The sequence below is a fragment of the Neofelis nebulosa genome, chromosome 9, assembly GCF_028018385.1.
Source record: "Neofelis nebulosa isolate mNeoNeb1 chromosome 9, mNeoNeb1.pri, whole genome shotgun sequence".
Taxonomy (NCBI): Eukaryota; Metazoa; Chordata; class Mammalia; order Carnivora; family Felidae; genus Neofelis; species Neofelis nebulosa.
The window spans coordinates 119057103-119082939 of NC_080790.1; the positions used below are offsets into that span (position 1 = coordinate 119057103).

Consider the following 25837-nt stretch of genomic DNA (forward strand, 5'->3'; position numbering starts at 1 on the left):
AGCCCCCAAAGAGACTTTCTCCTGGTGAGGCAGGACCAAGTCTGTCTTCACCACAATATCCCCAGCACCTGCCACAGGACCCAGTATAGGGCTGGCTCTCAACAAGCAGATGCTGAATGAGGGAATGAATGCAGAGATGGAAGCCTGAAAGCTGATGGCTTGTAGATGAGCCTCAGGGCTGTGTCATTGCCAGCTGGGTGTCCCTCTAGACCTATCTTCCCCATCCTACCCCTGCTCTAGTCCCAGTCCCAGGGGAACCATACATACCTCAAGGAAGTCATCCCCCTCACTGGGTAAAATCTTGCCCTGCCGCCAACGCTTGAGGAACCACCTGAGCTTCATGAAGAGCAGCAGAAAGTTGTGCTTGAATTGTTGGGACTCCTGCACCAGCATGTTCTTCTCCTGGCTCCAGAATTTCTGCTCCAGCCTCCGCTGGAGGCTCAGACTCTGCAGCTCGAACTCCCGTCTCAGGAGTGCCCTCTGCTGGTCCTCCTTCAGCTGGGAGAGGGGCGAGAGCATGAGCACCCCACGGCTGTCTTCCCAGCTCTGCCCCATCCCATTCCAGGCCTCAGATAAAGACAGAGAGCAAACTTTGGGAGGTGCCTGTTGGTGATCCCTGGTAGGGGCTCCACCACTATCAGCTCATTCTGTTAAGATAAACCCCAGAGAAGAGAAACTCAAAAGCAGCAGCAATCACAGTTACAGATCAGTGAGAAGCGAGATTTGAACCCAACTCTGTCTCACTATAAAAGCCATGACATCACATAATGAGCACATATTGGCTGCCGAAGTTTCATGGGAACTCTTCACATTTAATGAGGAACCCGGGCAGGTGAACCTCGATGGCAGGAAGAGGTGACCCATGTGGAACACAAAGGGCATGCCGGGAGTGAGAATATGCAACTCCCCAGGAAGGAATGCAAGGTCATGACTGAGAGCGGGCAGAGACCTGGATTAGAATCTTGCCCTGGGAACGCACTGCAGCTCCCTGGTCATCAGTCTCCTCATCTGTAAAATTGGGACACCTCATGGGGGAAATCCTAAGGATTAAAGGACATAATGTGTGAAAAGAGCATTGCATGGACCTGACATACAGTAAGGGCTTATACATTTCTATTAAGCTTTCTATTAGCTTTCTATTAGCAAGACTATCTGCCTTAATTACCAGCCAGACCTACGACCTTTCTGCCACAGGTTTTTGGCTCTGCTGGGGGCAGTATTTCATAGTTGGGAAACTGAGGCCCAGAGAGGAGACAGGATTGGCCTGAGGTCACACAGGCCACCAATGACAAGCCCAGGATTCCAGCCCAGTACAGCTCAATCAAATACAGCGAGGGCTGGACTCAGGTTTCCCCGATACCCTTGTCTTCTGAAGACCCGTGGAGCCCTAAGGTTTCTGCCTTCAGTTCAGAGAAGAGAAGGAGGAGTTGGTGCAGGGGGCCGGGGGCACTGGACGCCACCCACCTGGACCATTTTCTGGTTGAAGTTGTCGGCCTCCTCCTTCCGTAGCTGCCGCTCCTGGGAGAGCTGCTCTTGCAGGCCCCGGAGGCTGTCATGGGCCTCAGCCAACACCAGCTGCAGCTCCTTGATCTGGGGTAGGGGTGAGGGACACAGAGGGAGACAGCAGGAGGGGGACAGAAGCTGCGGTCAGAGAACGAGAGTTAAGCGGGACCTGAGCTGACCATTGAGCACGAATCAGGCACAATGGCTGTCCCTACTGCAGGAGACCGTCATAAAGATCAAACAAAAGAGTGCACATCATTCTAGCTATTATTATAATTTCACCTTGATAATTTCTCTCTTCAAAATGCATTTGAGGAAAATATACTGAGAAAGCTAAGCCTGATTCACAAAAATGTTCGCTGTCTCATTGTTTATAATTGCAAAAATTTAGAAACAACTCGGATAAGGGGATTAATATGTGTGGTTAATAGGTCTATACACATGTAAAAATCTAATCAACTGTACACGTAAGGATACTGTCCTTTATTGTAGGTACATTAGTATGTTATACTTCAATAAAAAGTCAAAAAGATAGATATATACCTCCACAGAAAAACAGGAAGGACACGGACACACATACTCAATGTGAACAGCGGTTAACCAAGTGACAATCTTGGGATCCTGACTTCTCTTAAATCTTTATGCAATGCTGCTTAGGGATTTTGCTATAGTTATTCATTGCTTGTAATGACTATGTAATAAAATCTTAGGAAAAAGACAGTAAAACTCTACATTTTGAGGGGAAATTGTGTTTATACGTATTTGTTTAAAAAAATTTTTTTTAATGTCTATCTTTATTTTTGAGACAGAGAGAGACAGAGCATGAGCAGGGGAGGGGCAGAGAGAGAGGGAAACACAGAATCTGAAGCAGGCTCCAGCCTCTGAGCTGTCAGCACAGAGCCTGACGCAGGGCTCGAACTCGTCAACCATGAGATCACGACCCGAGCCGAAGTCGGACGCTTAACCGACTGAGCCACCCAGGTGCCCCTGTTTATAAGTATTTGTAGCTAAACAGGCAAAACTAATCTATTCTGTTAGACGTCAGGATTGGGACTAGATGGGGACTAGATGGGGACCAGAAAGGAGGCTTCAGGGACAGGTCATGCTCTACTTATTAATCTGCTCGCTGATGACATAGAAGTGTTCAGTCTGTGGAAGTTATTTGAGCCGTCCACTTACAATACATGTGCTTTTCAAAAAATAACAAAAAAAAAAAACGAAGAACAAAACAATACATATGCTTTTCTGTATGTATGTTATACATCAATTTAAAATATTTTTTAATTTTTTTAATGTTTATTTTTGAGAGAGAGACAGAGTGCTAGTGGGGGAGGAGCACAGAAAGGGAGACACAGGGGGCACCTGGGTGGCTCAGTCAGTTGAACATCCGACTTCGGCTCAGGTCATGATCTCATGGCTTGTGGGTTCGAGCTCCACATCGGGCTCTATGCTGACAGCTCAGATAGCTCAGAGCCTGAAGCTTGCTTCGGATTCTGTGCCTCCCTCTCTCTCTGCCCCTCCCCCACTCATTCTCTGTCTCTCTCTTCTCAAAAATAATAAATAAAAGGGGCGCCTGGGTGGCTCGGTTGGTTAAGCGGCCGACTTCGGCTCAGGTCATGATCTCATGGTCCGTGAGTTCGAGCCCCGCGTCGGGCTCTGTGCTGACCACCCAGAGCCTGGAGCCTGTTTCAGATTCTGTGTCTCCCTCTCTCGGACCCTCCCCCATTCATGCTCTGTCTCTCTCTGTCTCAAAAATAAATAAATGTTAAAAAAAATTTTTTTTTTAATGATAAATTAAAAAAAAAAAAGGGAGACACAGAATCTGAAGCAGGCTCCAGGCTCCAAGCTGTCAGCACTGAGCCTAAATGGAGCTCAAACCCACAAACCATGAGATCATGACCTCAGCCAAAGTTGGACACTTAACTGACTGGGCTACCCAGGCACCCCCAAAAAAATTTTAAGTATTTCTCATAACAGAGGGAAATGTTATGCTGTCATGTTAAGCAGGGAAAAAAAAAAAAAAAGGAATGTCATCTGTCACTCATTCCCAGGCATGGCAAGATGTCCCTCTGTAAAATAAAAAACATTTATTATCCAGCCAATAACATGGAAATTTGGCAATGGAAGGCACTCTGATTCAAGGTATACCTTGTACATCTATTTGATATTGAAGATCCTTGCAGGGCTGGATACTACCTGCAGTCTCTAGTGTTCTCCTTGAACTCAATGCCTAACACAGTGCCTGGAAAATTATAACTGCCCAGTAAAAAGTGGTTGAGTGAAACAACCACTAATTGTTGTAATCCAATGCATGCAGGTGAGTCGGCTTATCTCCTTTCCTCAGAAAATTAAAACTGAGTATCTCATGTTTTATTTTGTTTTTTTCCCCTTTTGCCATGGCTGCTTGGAAGCTCAGAGAACCACTTAGAGAGTTTGATCCATCAACTTCAAGGGAGCTTCTCCCCCTGGGCAGTTGCAGACTGGCCTTCCTGGGACTACAAAATTGCCTTCCCAAGAATGTTCACAAGAAAAGGGTTCTTAGTTTGGGGAACACACAGGGTTCTCCATGGCTCAGGAATCTCAAGGAGGCTCCATCCCATCCACAGAAGACTTTTCTTGCTTCAGGTTCATTAGGAAGCGCTGGGGGAGACTCAGTAGGCTTGAGAGGGGCTCAGAACTACCAGGAATTCCTCAAGGACCAGGGAATCCTAGAAATTCTACAGCCATCACCCACTCTAATCCTTGCATGTTACAAAGGGGAAGATACAGGCAGAGAATGGGAACATGCCCAAGGCCACAAAGCCACCATACTGGTGGGTCCCCTGAGGTCCTGAGATGTATCATCTTCTTCCTCCTCCTCCTGTTCACCTAATAGGGACCAGATTTAAGGCTTTTCACGTATTTAATCCTTTCAACAGCCCTATGAGGGATCACCTTTATTTTGAAGGTAAGAAAACTGAGGATCGGAGAGGTAAAGTGACTTATCTGCAATCTCACAGCCAGTATATAGCAGATCCACGATTTGAACCCAGTCAGCCTGACTGTAAAGATTGCTGCCTTCCTGCTAAAGAAATGAGTGGTTTCACTAAATGACATAAATTACTAAATTCCCAGTGAAATTTAGTATAGGAAAATAAAATCAATTTCTTCAAAGGAGTTTATAAGCTTTCTTTTGTCGGGCCAAGAGGATGGCCCCAACTTCCTTCTCTCCCTTTTAGCACTTGCTGCCTGGAAGCTTAGAACCAAATGGAATACTCAAAACCCACATCATCACCAGCTAAGCTTCTCCATGGATTGCTCAGCTTTGGGGAGGCCCCGGCCACTCTCCTCCTGCCCTCCCCCTTGCTTGATCAGGCCTAGGCCCACCTCAGAGGCGTAGGAATCATTGTCTTCAGCTCGGTAAGGCCTGAAGCTCCGGCTGGGGTCGGGCTTGGAGTCCAAGTCACCACTGCGGAAGGGCTCTCGTATCCTGGGCTCCCATTCTGGCAGGTCCCTGAAGTCAGGAGGCTGCACCCAGAGGCACAGGCAGAAGAGACCAGAGGTAACAATGGGGAGGGGCCCAAGGGGTGCCAGAAGCAGCCCCCACCCCAGGCCCCTGGGCTATAATAAGAGACTCTGACCACCCACCAGAGGGCGAGGGCCTCAGTGGATTCAGCTCTGCAGCCCAGACCCAGCCCTGCAACCACTCAGCGAGTCTGTCGAAAGGATGAATGAGTAGCTAAGTGGTAGTGGTTAGTGCAAACACTGATCCTGCGAATGTCTGTCTTGTGCACTAACCTTTTTTTTTAAATAATTTTTTAATGTTTATTTATTTTTGAGAGAGAAAAACAGACCGTGAGCAAGGGAGGGGGCAGAGAGAGAGGGAGACACAGAATCTGAAGCAGGCTCCAGCCTCTGAGCTGTTAGCACAGAACCCGATGCAGGGCTCGAACTCACAAACCGTGAGATCATGAGCTGAGCTGAAGTTGGACGCTTAACCGACTAAGCCACCCAGGCGCCCCTCTTGTGCACAAACTTTCTCAGCCAGCCTCAACTGTCCTAACATATGTGCGGTCCTAGCTCATTCCTACCTCAAGAAGAACCAAGAGGGAGACCTGACAGGGGGGAGTCTGCTTGCTTTAAAAAGCCAGATCAAGGGGCGCCTGGGTGGCTCAGTCGGTTAATCGTCCAACTTTGGCTCAGGTCATGATCTTGTGGTTCTGAGTTGGAGCCCCGCATCGGACTCTGTGCTGACAGCTCAGAGCCTGGAGCCTGCTTTGGATTCTGTGTCTCCCTCTCTCTCTGTCCCTCTCCTGCTGGTGTTCTGTCTCTCTCTCTCAATAATAAATAACATTTAAAAAGAAAAAAAAAAAAGCCAGATCAAGCCAGATCAACAGGGCATGGATTAAAGAAATTCTGGCACAACTACACTGTGTAGTCGTCAAAAAGAAAGAGCCAAATCTCTGTACAGACATGGGAAGACCCCTTCCATTGCTCTCAGGATGAAAACACTCCCTGTAACCCAGACTCTCTCCTTTTCTTTGTCCTTGCGCACACGCTGCTCCTCCTTGCTATGATGCCTTCACACAGGCTGTTCCTTCTTCTTAGAACACTCTTCCCCAGTAATCTACCCTTCTGATCTCGGCTCAGATTGAGGTCTTCCATGCCCCAGAGTCTAGGTCACATTCACTGGCAGGATATTTTGATTAACATCTTTCTTCCCCACTAGATGACAGAAGCTGGGGAGCAGGAATCATGTCTGTTTTTGTTTACCAGGGCACCTCCAGCTCTGATCACTGATCACAAAAAGTATATGAATAGTAAATACAACATCATAAGTACATGAACCACTAGCTACATTACATAAGAAAAATCAATTGTGTGGTCACAGTACGTATCACATAAGACAATTTGGGTGAAAGATAAATATATGAGAGAATGCACAAAGATTTAAAAGGGCATGCCTTGATAATGAAATGGTCTAGGTCTGTCCCACTTGAGCTACTGAGCACTTGACATGTGGCTACTGAGACCAATGAAATGAATTTTCAACTGCATGAAATTTTTATTAATTTAAATTTAAGTAGCCATATGTGGCTAGTGGCCTCTGTCCTGGACAGGACTGGGACAGCACTGCTCCAGACCATTAATAGTGGTACCTATAGGCAGCAAGGAGGAGGCTTTCCTCTTTTTACCAGGCACTTCTAAAATCCTTTGTTTGTTTGTTTGCTTGCTTGCTTGCTTCTTAATACGTGTTTTAAAATCAAAATTGCAAAAGAAATAACACAAGAACAAAGGGCAACCTGGCAAAAAAAAGGGGGGGGACTCGAAATCAACCCCTATATCTATCAATGGTAAATGACTAAGTGAATTGGGGCATATTCACTCAATGAGATCGTGTCCAGTAACGAGAATGAACAAATTATTACTACATGAGACAAGAAACAAAACACTGAGGAAAGAAGCCAGGCATAAAGGAGTATGTGTTATATGATTCAGTTTATATAAAGTCCAAAGACAGACAAAGTGAATGAGGAGAGGGGTCTCCCTTGGGAATGGGGATAGTGGCTGGAAGGGGACGTGAGGAGGGGCTTCTGGGGTGCTGGTCACGTTCTAGTTCTTGTTCTGGGTGATGATTACTCAAGTGTGTTCATCTTGGGGAAATTCATTAAGCTGTACACTTATGCCTTGTGTCCCTCTCTGTCCTACAGATGATTCAGTAGACAGTTTATAACAAAAAAATAATAGGGACATCTTTTTTGTGACTGGGACATCTTACCTGGAAGTCTGAGCCAAGGTCTTTGGCCAAAAGAATCTCCTTGGAGGACCCCTGGGAACCCAAGGCAGGCAGCGACGAGAAGGGTTCTGGCTGCTCCTTGGCAGAGCTCCCGAGGACAGTGTCCGCCTTCCGGGTAAAGGCATTGAGCTCCTGCTGGAGCATGGTCAGCCGCACCAGGATGGCATGGATGAGTTTGGTGTCCCTGGGACCCTCGCTGTTGTCGGGGGCCTCGTGCAGCCGAAAGTCAGTGCACTCGTTGTCCAGATACAGGCGGAGGCCAGCCGAGAAGCCATTGGCATCGGCCACCAGGACATCGATGGCCTTGCTGACCAGGGCGGCCTGCTCCCTCAGCCCAGGCAGCACCTCGGCCTCCCTGGCTCTGCAGAACCGGGCAGCATGGGGGCCGTGGGCCTCGCCAAGAGCAGCGGGCACACATTGGGCAGAGTCCCCGGCCTCGGCGTCCGTCTCCAGCATTGGCCGTGTGCTCTGGCAGGAGGCAAGGTCACAGCGCTGGAGGTTGGAGAGCAGCACCCGGTTCTCATACTGTAGCTTCTTGACCTTGCCGCTGAGCTCACCGATCTGCAGCTTGGCAGCCGCCAGCTCCTCCTGCGAGGGCTCACTGAGCACGGAGCAGCTGTCCTCCGACAGCGTCACATCCAGCTCGTGCTCTGAGCGGTACTTGGCCAGCTCGGCCAGCAGCAGCTTGTTCTGGTCCTCCAGCTCAGCTGAGGAGCGTCGGAGCAGCTCCGCCTCCTCCTCCACAAACTGCAGGTGTCGCCGCAGCTCCGCCAGGCTTTCCCCGCACTCGCCGCCGCCCAGCGCCGAGAAGGCCAGGCGTGCCTCCGAGCCTCCGCAGCCGCCGCCGTGGTCCTTCATGTCGTCCATCTCCGCCCGCAGGCCTCGGTTTTCCACCTCCAGCTCCACGATGCGGCGGCTCAGCAGGTTGGCTTCCTCCTCCACCAGCTTCAGGTGCACCTTCAGCTCAGTCTCCCGAGAGTGGGGTGCGTCGGCCAGCTCCTCGGCAGACAGGGCACTGTCCAGATCACCGTAGAGCGAGCGGTATTTGAGGAGCTCCTCCTTCATGCTGTCGTTCTCCTTGGCTAGCTTGGTGAGCTTCTTGCACATGAGGGCTGACTCCTCCTTTGCAAAGTGCAGCTGGCACTTCAGGTCCGCACTGTCCTCCTGGGGCCCGATGGGCACGGGGACAGACATGACCCAGGAAGGTTAGTGTTGTGAGGCTCAGTACCAGCCACAGCACTTCGGGGAGCACCAACTATGTGCCAGGGACACGGGAATGAATCAGACAAGGCCCTGACTCTCAAGGAGCAGGAGTCCAGAGGGGAAGTAGAGGAGATCTTGACACTGCAGCAAAGATGGAGCACCACACAGCCTGGAGAGTCTAGGAGGGCTTCCTGGAGTAGGCGGCATCCTGCCAGGCAATGGTTGCTACTACTACTACTACCATTACTACTATAGTTTCCTCATCTGTAAAATAGGGCAATAACACTCCCTTCCACACAGAGGCATGGAGCGGATTAAATGAGATAATGCATGAAAAGTGCCTGGCACCCTTACAATCCAGGACCACTAGAGGCTAAGTGTATTCTATGTCTGACCTATGCTACACGTAGCACTTTATCTATCTGCCCGTGTGAGAACCATGGGCTCAGGGCATGGTTTTGGGAAGTGAAATGGGCATCAAAGCTAAGAAAGTGATAAAGAGGAGGGCAGGGTAGAGGCTGGGGAAGGGTGGGCACCTCTAGGGACTCCCCCGGCAATTTGGAATTAGGCCTCGGACCTTCAGATTAAAACCTGCCTGCAGGGGCTGCGATGGGGGCTGTGGGAGCTTCCGGAAAATACCTGCACCGAAGGCTTCTTGTCTGTCTTCCCCAGAGAGCGAGTTCCTCTTTTCTTCAAGGAATGCTAGAAAGCAATAGGAAAAAAAAAAAAAAAAAAAAAGAGAGAGAGAACAAAAAACCTGAAATTTCATGTGGTTGATGTGCATCAAAGAGTAGCCACGGGGCCTAGGGTTCCACTGAGGGACCCCCTCCCTGCCCAGCCCAGCCCAGCCATGTCCAGGCCTTCACCAGTACCAACCACCAAGCCAGGGGGGCCCTCAAGACCACCCAGTGGGCCTGAAGTGCTTGAGGAGATGACTCTGATCACACCTGCCCACTTTCTCCCCTTTCTCCCACCCCTCCATTATGATCCAGTTGGCCTGGGCCAAGACCCAGAAATCCGGGTTTCCATTCTTTGTCTCTCTCATTCATTCACCAAAGATTTCCTGAGTACCTATCACATGCCAGGTACAGCTAGGCATAGAGTACACAGCAGTGACCAAGTCAGACAGGGTTCTTGGGGGGCCTGCTGTGGTGTTCCACTCAGATCCCGCCTCCTTGAACTGGGGCACTTGTTCTCCCAACTAAGACCTCAAAGCTTAGTCCCCTCCCAGTGATGCCATTGGCTGAGGGAAGCCACCTCCTCCAAGGTCATGTGCCCTCCCTGGAGGGAGCCCACTTGCAATGACTGGTCCATAGCCTCCTGCCTCAACTCAGAACTACTCTAAATAGCCATCTCCCCCATGAGATTGGCCAAGGCCATTGGTGTGAATGCCTGAAACTCCTTGGTGGTGTTATCCCCAAGGGGACTCTTCCAATAAGCACGAAAATCTCCACTTCAGGGTCCATCCTGTCCTCATGGACTTTAATTCAGAGTGCATACTAACAAAAAAATGCATATAGGTAAAACATCACGATTACCTGGGAGGCCTAGCAGTCCCTTGGTAAGGGACTGCTCAATTTTTACAATTAAATTGTAACTTTTCACGTAAAATTACACTGTAATAATCATAATTCAAAAATCAAGAACTGGTAGGGTGAAAATAAACTCTTTCTCTCTTTCTTTCTTTTTAGAAATTGATACTTTTAATTACATAAGCAAATTCTACATGTGAAAAAAAAAAACACCCAGGGCACCTGGGTGGCTCAGTCACCCAGGGTTAAGTGTCTGACTCTTGATCTCAGCTCAGGTCATGACCTCATGGTTCAGGAGATTAAGCCCCACATCAGGCTCTGTGCTGACAGCACCCAAACCTGCTTGGGATTCTCTCTCCCTCTCTCTCTGCCTCATGAACACATGAGCGAGCTCTCTCTCTCCCTGTCTCTGTCTCTCAGAAAGAAAGAAATAGGGGCACCTGTGTGGTTCAGTTGGTTAAGCAACTGACTTCAGCTCAGGTCATGATCTTGTAGTTCAGGAGTTGGAGCCCTGCATCGGATTCTATGCTGACCGCACCGGAGCCTGCTTGGGATTCTCTCTCTCTGCCCCTACCCCTGTTCATGTGCGCGCGCTCTCTCTCTCTCAACATAAATAAAATAAATAAATAAATAAATAAATAAATAAATAAAGGTTCTCTTTAGATATTATGAAAATTATGAAAAGGGGCGCCTGAGTCAGTTGAGCGTCTGACTTCAGCTCAGGTCATGATTTCATGATTCTCTCTCTCTGCCCCTACCCCTGTTCATGTGCGCGCGCTCTCTCTCTCTCAACATAAATAAAATAAATAAATAAATAAATAAATAAATAAAGGTTCTCTTTAGATATTATGAAAATTATGAAAAGGGGCGCCTGAGTCAGTTGAGCGTCTGACTTCAGCTCAGGTCATGATTTCATGGTTCGTGGGTTTGAGCCCTGTGTCAGGCTCTGTGCTCACAGCTCAGAGCCTGGAGGCCGCTTTGGATCCTCTGTCCCCGTCTCTCTCTGCCCCTCCCCTGCTCGCACTCTGTCTCTCTGTCTCTGTCTCTCTCTCTCTCAAAAATAAACAAACATGAAAAATAAATAATTAAGAAAGAAACAAAGACAGAAAGAAAGACCCTAAGAAAGTAAAAGCATAAATGACTAACTAGGGAAAAAAAATTTGCAACTTATTTCACTACAAAGGGTTAATATCCTAAATACATAAAGAGCTTCACAAAACAGAAAACAAAAAGGCCAACAAACCTATATTAAAATGTGCTAGAGACGTGAAAAAATGTACACAAGAAAGGTAAATGACTTGTAACCATAGGAAGATGCTCAACCCTATTCAAGACAGAGAAATGCAAATTACAACACGGGATGGGGGGGTACCTACTCGAGATACCACTTCTCACCTATCAGACTGGCAAAACTCCAAACATCTGACAACACATTCTATTGGTGAAGCTATGGAGAAGTAGGAAAACTCCTATATGGCTGGGAAGAATGCAAAACGGCACAAGCCCTATGGAGGGGAATTTGAGAAAATGTTACCATAATTTTTACTAAAGTTTCTTGATGTTTAAAAAAGTCACTCAGATGCAGAAGTCTACTGAACACTCCATTCCTTCCTGTGAGAGGGATGGTTTACATTAGTAGTGTATAAAACCACACTTCGGTTGCCTTTGACTTTTTCAAGTTCAACAGGTATTTTTTGAGAATGCTCCCAAGGGTTTGTTTTTATTTTTTTTAACGTTTGTTTGTTTGTTTATCTTTTTAAATATTCATATATATATTTTTTAATTTTTTTTTAATGTTTATTTATTTTTGAGAGAGAGAGACAGAGTGCGAGCAGGGGAGGGGCACAGAGAAAGACACACACACACAGAATCCGAAGCAGGCTCTAGGCTCTGAGCTGTCAGCACAGAGCCCAACGCGGGGCTCAAACTCACGAACCGAGAGATCATGACCTGAGCCGAAGTCGGACGCTTAACCAATTGAGCCATCCAGGTGCCCCATGTTTATTTACTTTTAAGACAGAGAGAAAGACAGTGTGAGCAGAGGAGGGGCAGAGAGAGAGGGAGACACAGAATCCAAAGCAGGCTCCAGCCTCTTAGCTGTCAGCACAGAGCCCGACGCGGGGCTCAAACTCAAGAACTGCAACATCATGACCTGAGTCGGACACTTAATCAACTGAGTCACACAGGCACCCCACTCCCAGGTGTTTGAATACATGGCTCTCCCTATGCCCCCATCTCTCATACCCATGCGTGAAGGTGAGAACCACTGACGTAATCCAAGCCCCCGAAGCCCCCATCTCACTGAAGGTGAGAGAGAGGCCCCACAGCAAATCCATAGCTGACCCGGGACCAGTTCTTGACAGAGGTTTTGATCTAGTTTCAGACTTGGAAGGAGAAAATGTGCCTTCTTTGATGAGGGCTACAGTGGAGGTAGCACAGTGGTTCTCAACCTGGGTGCACATCAGAATTACCTGGGAGAAGTTAAAAAAAAATACCGATGCCCAAGGTCCTAGAGATTCTGATATTAATCGGTCCAGGGTAGGTCCCAGCCATGAGATTTTTAAATAGCTTCCCAGGTGATTCTATCTCGAAGCCCAGGCTAAAACCAGAGAGCCAGGGAAATGAACTCCAGCTGGGGTCTTAAGTATATCTTGGAGCCCAATCAAATCCTAAAGGCACCTTTTGAAATGCAAATGAGGCAGGAAGACAGAGGCTGATATTTCAGACGCAGGGTGCCAAAAGCAAACAGCCAGTATTTGAGAAGGGCTAATCTGGGCTCTTTCAAAAGCGAGGAGGACAAGGTAGGAAATGGGGCGATACCACAAAACAGGTCCCCCCACAAAGAGCCCCTCCCACAAATGGCGCCAGGAAGGGGGTGCTCAGAAGGACACCCAGGCATGGAGTGAGTGGTGAGGTGGGGGCTCTGGGGAAAGATGGTCAGGCTTGCAGATCCAGGTCTGTTTATCACAAGCTGAGTGGGAGAGGCCGTGGCCTCAGCTGGGAGCAGAACTGTGGCAACCCCACAACACTGAGTTTGCGATCCTGGGCAAACACCTTTCTCTCCCTATAAAACTGAGCCTCTTCAGGTAACCACAGCCTCTTCAAGCACAGCAGACACCCTGGAGAGAGGAAGTGGGGTGACAGGAGGGGGAGGGGGCCACCACGTATGAAGGAATGAGATCATATAAAGCCTAAAGCCATGAAAAAGGACAGAGGGGAGTGAGATTTCCTGACGACGAGGCAAAGTCTCTGAAACATCTTGGTAAGAAAAAGAAGGAACTCGCGAAACAAAACCCACAACCCAAATGTCCACCAACTGGTACATGGATAAACAAATGTGGCATATCCACACAAGGGAATATCATTCAGCCATTGAAAAAAAAAACAACAAAGTGCTGATATTTGCTACAACATGCATGTGTCTTGAGAACATCATGCTAAAGTGAAAAGCCAGTCACGAAAGGCCACACAATGTATGATACTATTTACATAAAATGTCCGTAATAGGCAAATCCACAAGTAGATTAGTGGTTGCCAGGGGCTGGGAGAGGCAGGAGTGACTGTTGATGGGCTTGGGGTTTCTTGTTGGGGCGTTGAAAATGTCCTGGAATGAGAAAGTGGTGAAGGTTTTACAACTCTGAATATCCTAAAAAACCACTGAACTGTATACTTTAAAAAGACAAACTTTATCGTATGTAAATTATATCTCAAAAAAGCTGTTATTAAAAAAAAAAACCTAGAGCATGTTACCATTGTTATAAAAGGTGTGTGTGTGTGTGTGTGTGTGTGTGTGTGTGTGTGTGCGTGCACACGCACATATATGCACACAGGGTGGGAGAAGGTCTGAAGAATTTATACCAGGCTATTTACAATGAGAATACAGTGAACTTACACTTGGCCCTCTTCCCCCACATTTTTTTAGGAGGCAGGGGACACAGTCTTCCAGTTTTTTTCTTTAAAAATTTTTTTCATTACAAAATATTTTTTTAAAATAAAATTTTAATATACAAAAATAAATTCTCACTGTTAATCTATACAATGCTGACAAATCAGAAGCCCCCCTAGGCATTCTCCTTCCCAACCTGAGGGTGACCACAGGCTGACAGCCAGCTGGAGCTCCTTCTAGACCTTCGGCTCTGTGTTTAAAATACTGAAATAGATGGTACCCTTTTAGACTTTCTTTCCTTCCTATGTTTACTTGACTCTGTGATCTTTGATTTTTATAATAAGCACCTTAGGCAGAAGAAAACCCAAAACATCCAGCATTTTAAAAAAGTCTGTGTTCATACTACATAATCTGCATGTTACAGAAACCATGTACACAATATAATCCCATCTTGACTTTCTAAAAATACACAGAGAAACACACATTGTATGAGCATGGAGAAAGGTCTAAAAAGATACAAACCAACCTGCTAACCATGGGTTAAGCTGAGTCGGGAGTAGAATTGAGGGGGGTGGTTAAGAGAGGAAGCTTCCTTCTTCGATTTTATGCAGGATTTTCATTATTTCTATTATTTTGTGGATAACACGTTCACATAGTCCAAACTTCACAAACCACCAAAACGGGGGTGGGGCACAAAAGGGGGTGAAGGGGAGTGGCGACATGGGCTTCCAATTATGGAATGTCTAGGTTGTGCGGATGCAAGCTCCAGCACAGGGAATATCGTCAGTGGTATTGTAACAGGATTGCATGGTAACAGATGGTAGCTATGCTTGTGGTGAGCACAGCATAACTACAGACTTGTTGAATCACACTACGTTGCACATCCGAAACCAATGTAACGTTGTGTGTCAACTATACTTCCCCCCCAAAAAAAAAATCACAAAAAGGAATACAGTGAACCCAAGTCACCAGTTTTACTGCCCAAGACAACCAATACAACCAGTCTGATGTACCCACCCTTAGAGGGATGCTAGGTATGCATTTATGGGCTTTTGTAATGATATTTTTGCTTCACTGAGCTTATGTTAGGGGAAGAAAATGCATATATATACATATATACATTTCAATATGTGTGTGCGCATATAAATAGAAAAAATGGATTGGAAGTATATGCCCCTCTCGCCCAAATAATAGTTTGGTAATTATTCAGAGAAATTCCCTCTGAATATTGGTTTTCAGGTGAATTTTTTCTTATTAGGACTTATTTGTATTTTCTAGTCTTTCTCTACCAAGCGCATGTAACCTGTCGGGTAGAGGGGGGAAATCACGTTAAGATATTTTTAATATGCTTTCCCAAGAAAAGTCACTGGGCACCTTTCCAACAGGCAGAGAGAAAGCCCTGAGTGGCATGAACCTCACCAGAAAGGGAGGGAAGTGGGCAGAGAAGAGAGAGCAAAGCAACAAACCCTTTCAGGACAGGAGTAATTCCAGCCTTTTCTGGTTGGAACAGACCCTTTCCTCCCCACCTTGTCTAAGCCACTTGGGCTCCCACACTACTCTTCGGCTCTGGAGGGAAAAACAAGGCAAGCTCACAGAGCCCAAAGACCTCCTCCTCTCTGCAGAGCAGCAGCTGGCCAGGCGGCCTGGGGGGCTGCAGTGCCCCTCAAGGGAGCCAGGGCCTGTCAGAGACTCTTTGTGGAGCCCCCAGGAGCAGATGTTCTGGCCCCGGGCCTCAGGAGAGTGGGAAGGAAGGGGCAAGACAGGACAGTCCCAGGCACCAACAGGAATGCCGTCGCTAAGCGACAGACCCCGCGGGCACATTCTTTGGCCTGGCACACATCGGGGGCTTCCCCATCTACCAGCAACTCACAAGGCCACCTTTGAGCAGCCAGGGTGGCACCTCTAAACATCCTTGGTTTAATGGCTCCTGGTAGGAGCATGAGCTATGTCCTCCCTTGTCCTTCTCCAAAGACTAGTAGATTGTGTCCCTGCACCTCCAGCCCGCACAGAGAGGCTGCCTGAGCACAGCTTGGAGGGGCCCCCTGCTCTCTAACACCTTCCCTGCTTCCGTGCTGCCAGGAAACAAAGACCAACCTTCAGGGAATAAAATGAACCTTCTGCCAAAACAACTGGGCAGATTTTCACCAAATACGGAGGGGATCTTTGAAAGGGTCTCACTGAAAACACAGACTGTGCTGTGTGTGCAAAATTTACTCTGGGTGCATCTCAAAGACCGAGGCATTCTTCCTCCAGAGCAGCTGAAGTGGCTAGACAGAGGCCGAATGGCTCCTGGTTAGGGAAGACCATCTGGGGGGAGGAAGCAAAGACTGATTTAGACATAAAACCCAAATCAGAAGTCACTGGGACACACACTGCCAAGCGCATGTGTTGATTTGCAATGTAACTGCTACTTCCATGGACAAGTGGCAGTTCGATAGACAGCACCTGGGTAGGGGCAGCAGAAACATTTATTTAAGGTAAATGCTGCTCCCGACGCACAGCCATCATAGCAGCTAAGGGTAATGATGATAATGATGATGCTAATCAGTGTTCACCAAGTCCTTCCTCCCTGCTAAGCACTTTACCTGCCTGTCTCTGAGAAGCAGGGATTAATATTCCCGTTTTATAAGTGAACAAACTGAGCCTGGAGCAGTTATGTGATTTGCCCAGCATTATTACAGTTATTTCCAAGTAAGTGGCAAAGCCAGCTTTCAAACTCAGGCCCGTGTGACCCCAAATTTCAGTGTGCCCTGCACCACACAGACCACGGCCAGGCTGCATCAGAGGATGACGCCAGCAGAACCAGGATTTGAACCCGGGTGATCTGACGCCATGGTCAGCACCCTGCGTACCCCATCAGAATGGGAATCAGGACGAGAAGCCTGTGCCAGGGACGGAAGTACTCATTCGCTGAAGGGAGCAGCATCTTCGGAGGTTCTGAAAACACAGCAGGGTCCTAGGAAGGTACCTAGATAGGGCGAGGAGGGCAGGGCAGCACCGTAAGAGTCGGTGTGACTTTGGGAGACAAAGTCCTGGGTTAGAATCCCATCTTTGTCTTTCCCCAATACCACCTGTATGCAGCAGTCCACTCCTTGGTATATACCCAAGAGAACTGAAAACACACAAAACCTGTATGCAAATGTTCATAGCAGCATTACTCATACTAGTCAAAAGGTGGAAACAACCCAAATGTCCATCACCTGATGAGTGGACAAAATGTATACTCATACAACGGATTATTATTTGACCATAAAAACGAATAAAGTACTGATACATGCTCTGACATGGATAAACCTTGAAAACATTATGCTACGTGAAAGAAGCCAATCACAAAAGATCACAAATTGCATGATTCCATTTGTACGAAATGGCCAGAATAGGCAAATCCATGGAGACAGAGTGTGGATTAGTGGTTGCCAGGGGCTGGAGGGAAGGGGAATGGGGAGTGACTGCTAACAGGTACGGGGTTTCTTTTAGAGGCAATGGAAATATTCTAGATTTAGATAACGGTGATGATTGTACAACATTATGAATACATTAAAAACCACTGAATCTGACACTTTATGTTTAGATTTTTTTAAAAATGTTCATTTATTTTTGAGTGGGGGTGGGGGCAGAGAGAAAGAGAATCTGAAGCAGGCTCCAGGCTCTGAGCCCCACACAGGGCTCGAACTCATGAACTGTGAGATCATGACCTGAGCTGAAGTTGGATGCTTAACCGACTGAGCCACCCAGGCATCCCTGAACTTGACACTATAAATGGTAACTTTCATATTATGTGAATTGTGATATCACAATGAAAATACTGTCAAGAAGAGTACCACCTATAAAATGAGAATAACAATGTATGTTGGGAAGCTGCTGGCTTCACAACATGAGGAGGTATATAAAATGCCTGGTGAGGTGCCTGGTACGGAGCAAGCATTCAGACACAGCGGCTATATTATAATACATCACGTCAACACTGAGATTGGCTTTCTGCCTAAAATACCATAAGGGGGAATGGTACTGGATGAGGGGGAGGCTGGTGTTACGATTCTTGAGCTGCAACCCAGCTGGGCAACAGTGCCACCACAGAGTGCAGCTAGGACTGGCCACCCTCCCTTCTCTATAAGGAAGAGCCATCTCCATGGCAACCACATCAGCTCAGGCCAGGGGCTCCTGTTCCCAGCTGGGTGACAGTATCGCCACAGCAACCTGTCAGGATGGCGAAGGCAGATCTGGATGACCGGACTCCAGCAGCTCCGGCAGAACTGCTCAGGGACACTTATCTCCATGGAAACCACGTCTGGAAGGGGTGGGGAGAAGGTACTCGGCAAACAAACACAGGGCCACGCCCCCTTGCCCAGATCCTGAGACCCCAAGGGGCATGCCGGGGAGCACCAGCAGGCCTGACTCGTCTTCAAAGGGGAAGCGAACCAATGTGTCTTGAGCACCTACTGTGTGCCCAGCACCACATAGGGCTCTTTACCTGCTTGACTACATTTAAAATGTAACAAGGGGCGCCTGGGTGGCGCAGTCGGTTGAGCGTCCGACTTCAGCCAGGTCACGATCTCGCGGTCCGTGAGTTCGAGCCCCGCGTCAGGCTCTGGGCTGATGGCTCGGAGCCTGGAGCCTGTTTCCGATTCTGTGTCTCCCTCTCTCTCTGCCCTTTCCCCCGTTCATGCTCTGTCTCTCTCTGTCCCAAAAATAAATAAAAAAAATAAATAAATAAAAAATTAAAATGTAACAAATAATCCCCCTCCCTAAAACTCACCTTACTACAGCATTAAAAGAATACAAAGCAAAGTCATTTCCCCATGCTATTCCCACCATCTCTCCTTCCTCAGTCAGCGGATTTTCCTCCAGACTTTTGCTATGCGTTTACACACACACATACATGCTCCAAAACCAGTCTGTTCTGTTATCAAAATAATTGGCGGGATTGCATAATATACATAGCTCTCTCCCCTTCTTTTTTAACTACATACCTTAGAGATCTTTCAACATCAGTACATATAGCTCTACCTTATTCTTTTTTTTAAATTGTCCTAAAGTATACACAATATGAAATTTACCATTTTTAGTCATTTTTGAGTACTCATTTCAGTGGCATTAAGTGCATTCACTTTGTCAAGCAACCGCTATTCATCTCTAGAACTTTTTCATTATCCCAAACTGAAAGTCTGTACCCACCGAACACCAATTCCTCCCTCCCTCCTCTCTCCAGCTCCCGGTAACCTCTATCCTGCTTTCTGTCTCTATGAATTTGACTACCCTAAGTAGGTCTTATAAGTGGAATCATAATACTGGTCCATTGGTGGCTGGCTCATTTCACTTAGCATCACGTCTTCAAGGTTCATCCAGGGTGGAGCATGTGTCAGAATTTCCTTCCTTTAAGAAGATTTACCAATAGTCCACTCTATGTACATACATTGATGGACATTAGGGTTGCTTCTATTGTAAATAATGCTGCTAGGAACACAGGGGTACAAGTATCTGTTTGTGTCCCTGCTTTTAATTCTTTTGGGTATATATCCCAAAGTGGAATTGTGGGTTCATATAATAACTGCATATTTAATTTTTTTTTGGGAATTGCACTATGACTTTATTCCTTTTTTAAATATTTATTTATTTTTGAGAGAGAGAGAAAGAGAGAGAGAAAAAGCACAAGCGGGGGAGGGGCAGACAGAGAAGGAGACACAGAATCCGAAGCAGGCTCCAGGCTCTGAGCTGTCAGCGCAGAGCCCGATGCGGGGCTCGAACCCACAAACCGTGAGATCATGACCTGAGCCAAAGTCGGACGCTTAACAGGCTGAGCCACCCAGGTGCCCCGCTACTTTATTCTATTCAACTTCTTCACAGTGTTCTACGGTTACCCAATCTTATTAATGGTCATAAACAACCACATTAGCTGGGTACCGTTATTATCCCGATGTCACAGATGGAGAAACTGAGACTTAGAGGGGGATGCGGCTTCAGGGTCTCAGCCACATCTCTGCCAAGGAAGGGCGGGTGAACTCAGGCAAGCTGTCCCTCTCTGAGCCTCAGTTTCCTCTCCTTTACAACAGGAACACGCTGAGCTCCAAGGCACTCTCTGAAACTGTCACCCCTTTCCACACTATCAAGGGCGGCAGCAACAACATGTGTGAACATGGTCTGCAGTGTCGGGGGCCAGGCCATGGGGGGCAGGAGACTTCCCGAAGGAGGGGGCCTCCCACCCAGCCCTGGAGCAGGACAGGGCTCCGCAGCAGCCCTTAGCAGCCAATGTCCCATCTCCACACTGAGAAGCCACTGGCACACCACACAACATGCCCAGGAGGAAGGGCAGCTGATGGACTGTTCTGGCCTCAGGGCTGTGATGTCTCAGTCCTGGAACACTCTCATGTCTGCCCTCAGGGAAGGTGAGGGGTGTCCCAGAACAATGTACTATCCTAAGATACCCTCGTGAGCAACCAGATAGCTGAGACCCAGCTGTGCCTCTGTGGTCAGAAGCCCTCCCCACCCCTCACCGGGCCATCTGGAGCACAGACCCCTGCATTCTGGAGGACTCTAGTCCCTAGCAGTCACCTAGGCTGATGGCTTTCCATAGGCATTCTGCAGAGCCCACGGGGCCCCGTGCAACCTTGAGGACATCCCTCCTTCTCTCAGGGGCTGTTTCCTCACCCATAAAATGGGTATAATCACAATCTCATTAGGCCTTGATGAAAATTGTTCAGAAAAAGTGCCTAGCATGGTACCCAGCACACTGCATCCCCAACACACAGCAGAAGGCAGAAAGTACGCACAAGTGGAAGACTCACGTGAGCAAAGGGAGAGGCTGGTGCTTGGGGGCCACATTCAGGAACTGAGTAATGTCCCGAAATCTGTGTCGAGACACTGGCCAGAGGCCCAGCCCCCCGCACCGAACTTTACACCAAATGGCAGCCCTTAAATCATGTCTACACAAGTTACCCCAGCTAGTCCTCACAACAACTCAGGGTATTATTGTCTCGTTTTGTAGATAAGGAAACCAAGGCAGAGGGCCAGGCCCCACAGTGGGTATTGTGGAATGCTTTTGCAGTTCATCTTCCCACAGTTGCACGGTTCTTTGGTGGATGACTGTCTCCTTCATTAGCCTGTGGGTTCCCTTTTTTTTTTTTTTTAATGTTTATTTATTTATTTTGAGAGAGAAAGCATGAGCAGAGTAGGAGCAGAGAGAGAGGGAGAAAGAATCCCAAGCAGCCTCCACATTCGGCATGAAGCCTGACATAAGGTTGAATCTCACGAGCATGGGATCATGACCTGAGCTGAAATCAGCAGACACTTAACGGACTGAGCCACCCGGGCATCCCTCGCCTCTGGGCTCCTTGAGGACAGGAACCGGTGTCTCTCATTCACCATTGTGTCCTTAGTGTGCATGACTGTGCAGACGCAGAGGTTCCAGAGACCCTGGCTAGGGGGCTGGCACACGCCCACCTGCCCCGGCCTGGCCCTGGCTGGGATAGGCGAGCCCTCACCTCTCTCGGCCGTTCCAGCTCCGTCTGCAGCACCTGCTTGGCCAGCTCGGTCTCGATGAGCCGCTGCCGAAGCTCCTCGTTCTCCTCCTCCAGCCGCGCCCGTTTCTTCTCCACTGTCTCAAGCTCCTTATGCAGCCGCACAGAGATGTCCTTAGAGACCTGAACAAGGGTGGGTGATGAGCAGGGACCGCGTGGCCTTGTCTGCAGAGCAACCCCCCAGCAGACAGGGTCTCTCATCATCCCCACTTAGCAGATGAGGAAACTGGGGCACAGAGAAGATACAGGGGTCACAGAACCAGGAAACAGCAGGAGCAAAACCCAAACCCAGGCACCCTGAGTTCCTAATGTCTATATCACAGTTCAGTCCCCAGAAAGCTGTAAAGGCCCTGCCTGTTCTTAGCAAGGCCTTTTCATTTACCTCAGGCATTCGGTGCTTCTAATTCTCACAAGAGCCTGTGGCAGGGCCAGAAGCTCATTTTATTTTTGTATTTATTTTTTAACATTTATTTATTTATTTTTGAGAGACAGAGAGAGTGTGAGTGGGGGAAAGGCAGGGAGACAGATGGAGACACAGAATCCAAGCCAGGCTCCAGGCTCCGAGCTGTCAGCACAAAGCCCGATGCGGGGCTCGAACTCACAAACTGTGAGATCGTGACCTGAGCCAAAGTCAGATGCTTAACTGACTGAGCCACCCAGGTGCCCTGGCCAGAAGCTCATTTTAAAGGGAGGGAAGTGAGGATGCCTGGGTGGCACAGTAGGTTAAGCGTCTGGCCTCAGCTCAGGTTGTGATCTCACAGTTTGTGAGTTCGAGCCCCACATTGGGCTCTGTGCTGACAGCTCAGAGCCTGGAGCCTGCTTTGGATTCTGTGTCTCCCTCCCTCTCTCTACCCCTCCCCCACTCATGCTCTGTCTCTGTCTCAAAAATAAATAAACTTAAAAAAAAAATTTTTTTTTAAATAAAGGGAGGGAAGTGAGCATAAGTGGAAACTAGGGCCCCAGAGCCATCTGAATCCCATCTCTGCCAGTGACCAGCATGTGATCCTGGCCAAATCATTTCTCCACTCTGTGCCTCAGTCTCCTTAACTACAAAATGGGTGCAATAATAGCAGCAACCTCGTGGGCCCAACAGGAGGACTGAATCAGCTATTGCACAAGAAAGCTCGGCCCTGGGCCAGCACAGTGAGTGCTGGGTGAGTGGCGAAGCCATACATGACCTGCCAGAGGTCATAGTGTGACCCTGACCCTGGTTTCCAATCGTCTGGGCTACAGAACGTGCTGGAAATGACAAAGGGTGGGCATATGTCCAAGTCATCCCTACAGAAGGGAGCTAACAGAGCTGCAAACTCTAATCCTAGTGACAGGGCTCTGCAGCAAAAGCACCCCATTTCCTGGAGGACACCCTGGGGGTCAAAGGCCAGGAAAGTGAGCCTCTGGGGATGAGGAAGTCCCTTTTGCGCTGGCAAATCACAACTACTCTGAAGTGGTCCAGGCACTGCCCTTCGTTGAATACCTACTGTGTGCCAGATTCATTCCTCTTCACTCCATTGCTGTCTGAGGCTCAGAGCATAAGTGACTCGGCTCAGGGTCATGTAGACCAAGTGTGAGCTGAGCTGGGGGGGAGCCCCTGGGATTTGCCTGAGGGGACAGCATGGCCAGGGCTCTGAGAGCGGTTCCAGGGCTTTGCCAGCAAGAGGTATGTGAAGGGCAGACAGCCCAATGCCCCATGCCTGCCAGGCTCGGAAACAACTATGGCACCTCCTCCGTGCCGGAAGGGAAGAGGGCCTTCCCTGGCTCTGCCCTCTGCCTGGGCCCAGGCCCAGCTCGGCATGGACCCTTTGGCAGCGTGAGAGGCAGGCCAGGAAAAACAACGGCCAGAGAGGAAACTCGGCACTGCCTTCCCCTCCCTCTGGTGCCCACTGCCGCTCCCTGCCCCTGAAGATCCCCAGGGACAGCCGGAAGCTGGTCCCCAGCCTCCCTAGGCCACCAAACTTTCCTTGTCTGCAAAGTGGGATGAGCAACCCCTCAATACCAGAACAAGAACTTTGCAGGTAGGGGAAAACGAGATCGAGTCTGATTCTAGCACTCTGTGTGTGTGTGACCCACAGCCAGTTTATTTATACATTTGAAGTCTCTTTGTGGTCATTGGTAAATGGGGTTGATACAGCCTACTCCCAAAGGCTGCTGTACGGAATAAATGACATAGTCCTTGGGCTGGTGGCTACAACATCAAGAAATATAATTTGTTAAAGCATTGTCAGGATCACTGCTTCACCTCTGTGCGCTGATTTTATCGGATTTTTTGGCCCAGTACCCTACAATCTCCTTCTTGTGTTTGGTGTCAGGGTTTTTACTGGTGTTCAACCCCAGGCTCTTGGCTATAGTCCCCGGTTTGGGGCTATTAGGTCACCCAGAAAGCCCCTGTCCTGATCAATACTCCATTCATTCATTCATTCACTCATTCACTCATTCATTCATTCATCCATCCATTCATTCACTCATTCATTCATTCATTCATCCATCCATTCATTCACTCATTCATTCATTCATTCATCCATTCATTCATGCTGCTTAGGCCCCAGGGGCAGGAGTGGTGGGGCACAGAGATCAAGGCCCCAGACCATGCCTGGGCTCCTTCACATCTCTGTGTCCCGGCAGCAGTGCGGGGTCTGGTACACGCTAGTGCCAAATAAACACTTGTTGGAGAACAAACAAACCCCCCAAAGTACCAAAAAGCGAAAAGGGAGATGAAGGAACAGATGACTGAAATATGGGGAGCTGCACCTACTGCTCCCCTCAACTGCCCACCCCACCCACTGTCCAGGGAGGGCTGCGTCCCTGACTGGTGTGAGGGCTCAGTGGCTGGAGGCTTCTCTCCTACTTATGCTCCCACTTGGAGCCAGCTCCTCTCCATCCCTGCCATGGCCTCAATCTGGGAGGCAACACTCCCCACCAAGAAGACATGATCCGTGTGGATTCCAAGATCCTCTTGGGTTTATAAATGACTCTATTGATTTCATCCCTTCCATGAGTCCCCAGGCTCCTTCTGCTCCATTCGCCACATGATCTCCTTCCCCATTTGGCCCCCGCCCCCAAGAGTTGCAATGTCAAGAAAGCCCAACCCCAGGCAGCTTACAGAATTCCAGCGTGAACAAAAGAGCCCTTAATTGCAGATCCCACAGAACCCTGGGTCCCCCGTAGAAGCCCATGGGAGCAAAGAGCATGCATGTGGCCTGGAGGGCAGGAGTCTGGTTGCCTCAGCCTGTCCTTTCCTGTCTCTGAGCCTCAGTGGTCCTGGGCACCCTTGCCTCTCACAGGTGATTTATAGAATCAGCTGTCACTTCCTGACACCATGTGCCTTTCAGGGAAGGGCTTTATTATCCCCATTGTGAGGTTCGGAAAGGACAGGTCACTTGCCCAAGGTCACACAGCTAGAAAGTTACAGAACCAAGGTTTGAAATCAGGTGGGTCAACTCTAGAGTCCTGCTCTCAACCTGAACCTGCTTTTGGCCCAAAGCTTGAAGATATGTTAATATCAGCACTAAAAGTATTAACAACAAGCCCAGCAGCGGGCTCACCGTGTCAGATGCTCACAGGGCCCCCCCCCCCCCCCCGCTTGTCTCATTTCATCCTCTTATGATCCTCCCAACTACTCCCAGGGTAGGGGGGCTGAGATACCACGGGAGGTGAAGCAGCTGCAGCTTCCGGACACCAGGGCAAATCCCCAAAGCGCAAACAATGCGCTCAGCCATGAGGTCACTGTTTACAGCACTGAGGCCTGGCTCCTGCCAAATGCAACCAGCAGCCATCAGACCACAGGCCCCCCTGCTCATGGGCAGACCTCTCAGCTCATGGGCCTCTGGCTTCAGGGTGTTCCTGTCCCTGTCACTCTGAATCCTCAGGGAGGGGGAATGGGGGCCTGGGGTCTGGGACCCTGCATTGTGAACAGACTCTCGGGGATTCTTATCCACAGGCTGAGATTCCCTTCCCTGCCCTTGTCCCCAACCTTCTCTTCCCTGCCCTTGTCCCCAGCCACTTCACCTCCGAGTGCCTTATAAATTCTTCTCCTGAACAGTAACACCACAACCAACATTTGCTCATCTGCTAGGGGAGCACCCGGAACCACAGTCTGTGGTCAGCACTCTCTTTACTTGAGCTGTGTCATTTTATCCTCACAAAAATTTCTATAGGTGGAAACTAGTTTTATCTTCCTTTTCCACATGGGGAAACTGAGGCTCAGAGATGTGAAGGAGCTCTCCAAAGGTTACACACCAAGCAAGTGGTAGAGCAGGTCTTTGAACAACTACCACGATGCCCTCCACATGCTGAGCCATGTTCCAGCTGAGGTTCAGTGGGTCCTGCAGGCTGGGAGGACCACAGACAGAGAGCCCAGGGGAGGGGGATGCCAAGGCCTGAGGTTTTATTCATGGTGCGCTTTCACCAAAAACCTATCTGCTCGAGA

At 48.7% G+C, this 25837-nt stretch overlaps 1 protein-coding gene across 3 annotated transcripts in view; it reads right to left on the reverse strand.

Moving 5' to 3' along the window:
• The window catches only part of SOGA1 (suppressor of glucose, autophagy associated 1), a 72279-nt gene that overhangs the window by 24462 nt on the left and 21980 nt on the right, over positions 1-25837 (reverse strand). For 2 of the 3 annotated variants that reach the window (XM_058685525.1, XM_058685524.1), the window contains exons 3-8: positions 21379-21537; positions 9122-9184; positions 7262-8443; positions 4870-5010; positions 1465-1590; positions 268-498 (exon numbers count right to left, since the gene is read on the reverse strand). In XM_058685525.1, the coding sequence (XP_058541508.1) occupies positions 268-498; positions 1465-1590; positions 4870-5010; positions 7262-8443; positions 9122-9184; positions 21379-21537 (1902 nt within the window). The remainder of the gene's footprint in view (positions 1-267; positions 499-1464; positions 1591-4869; positions 5011-7261; positions 8444-9121; positions 9185-21378; positions 21538-25837) is intronic. The other variant, XM_058685526.1, reaches the window with a different exon arrangement.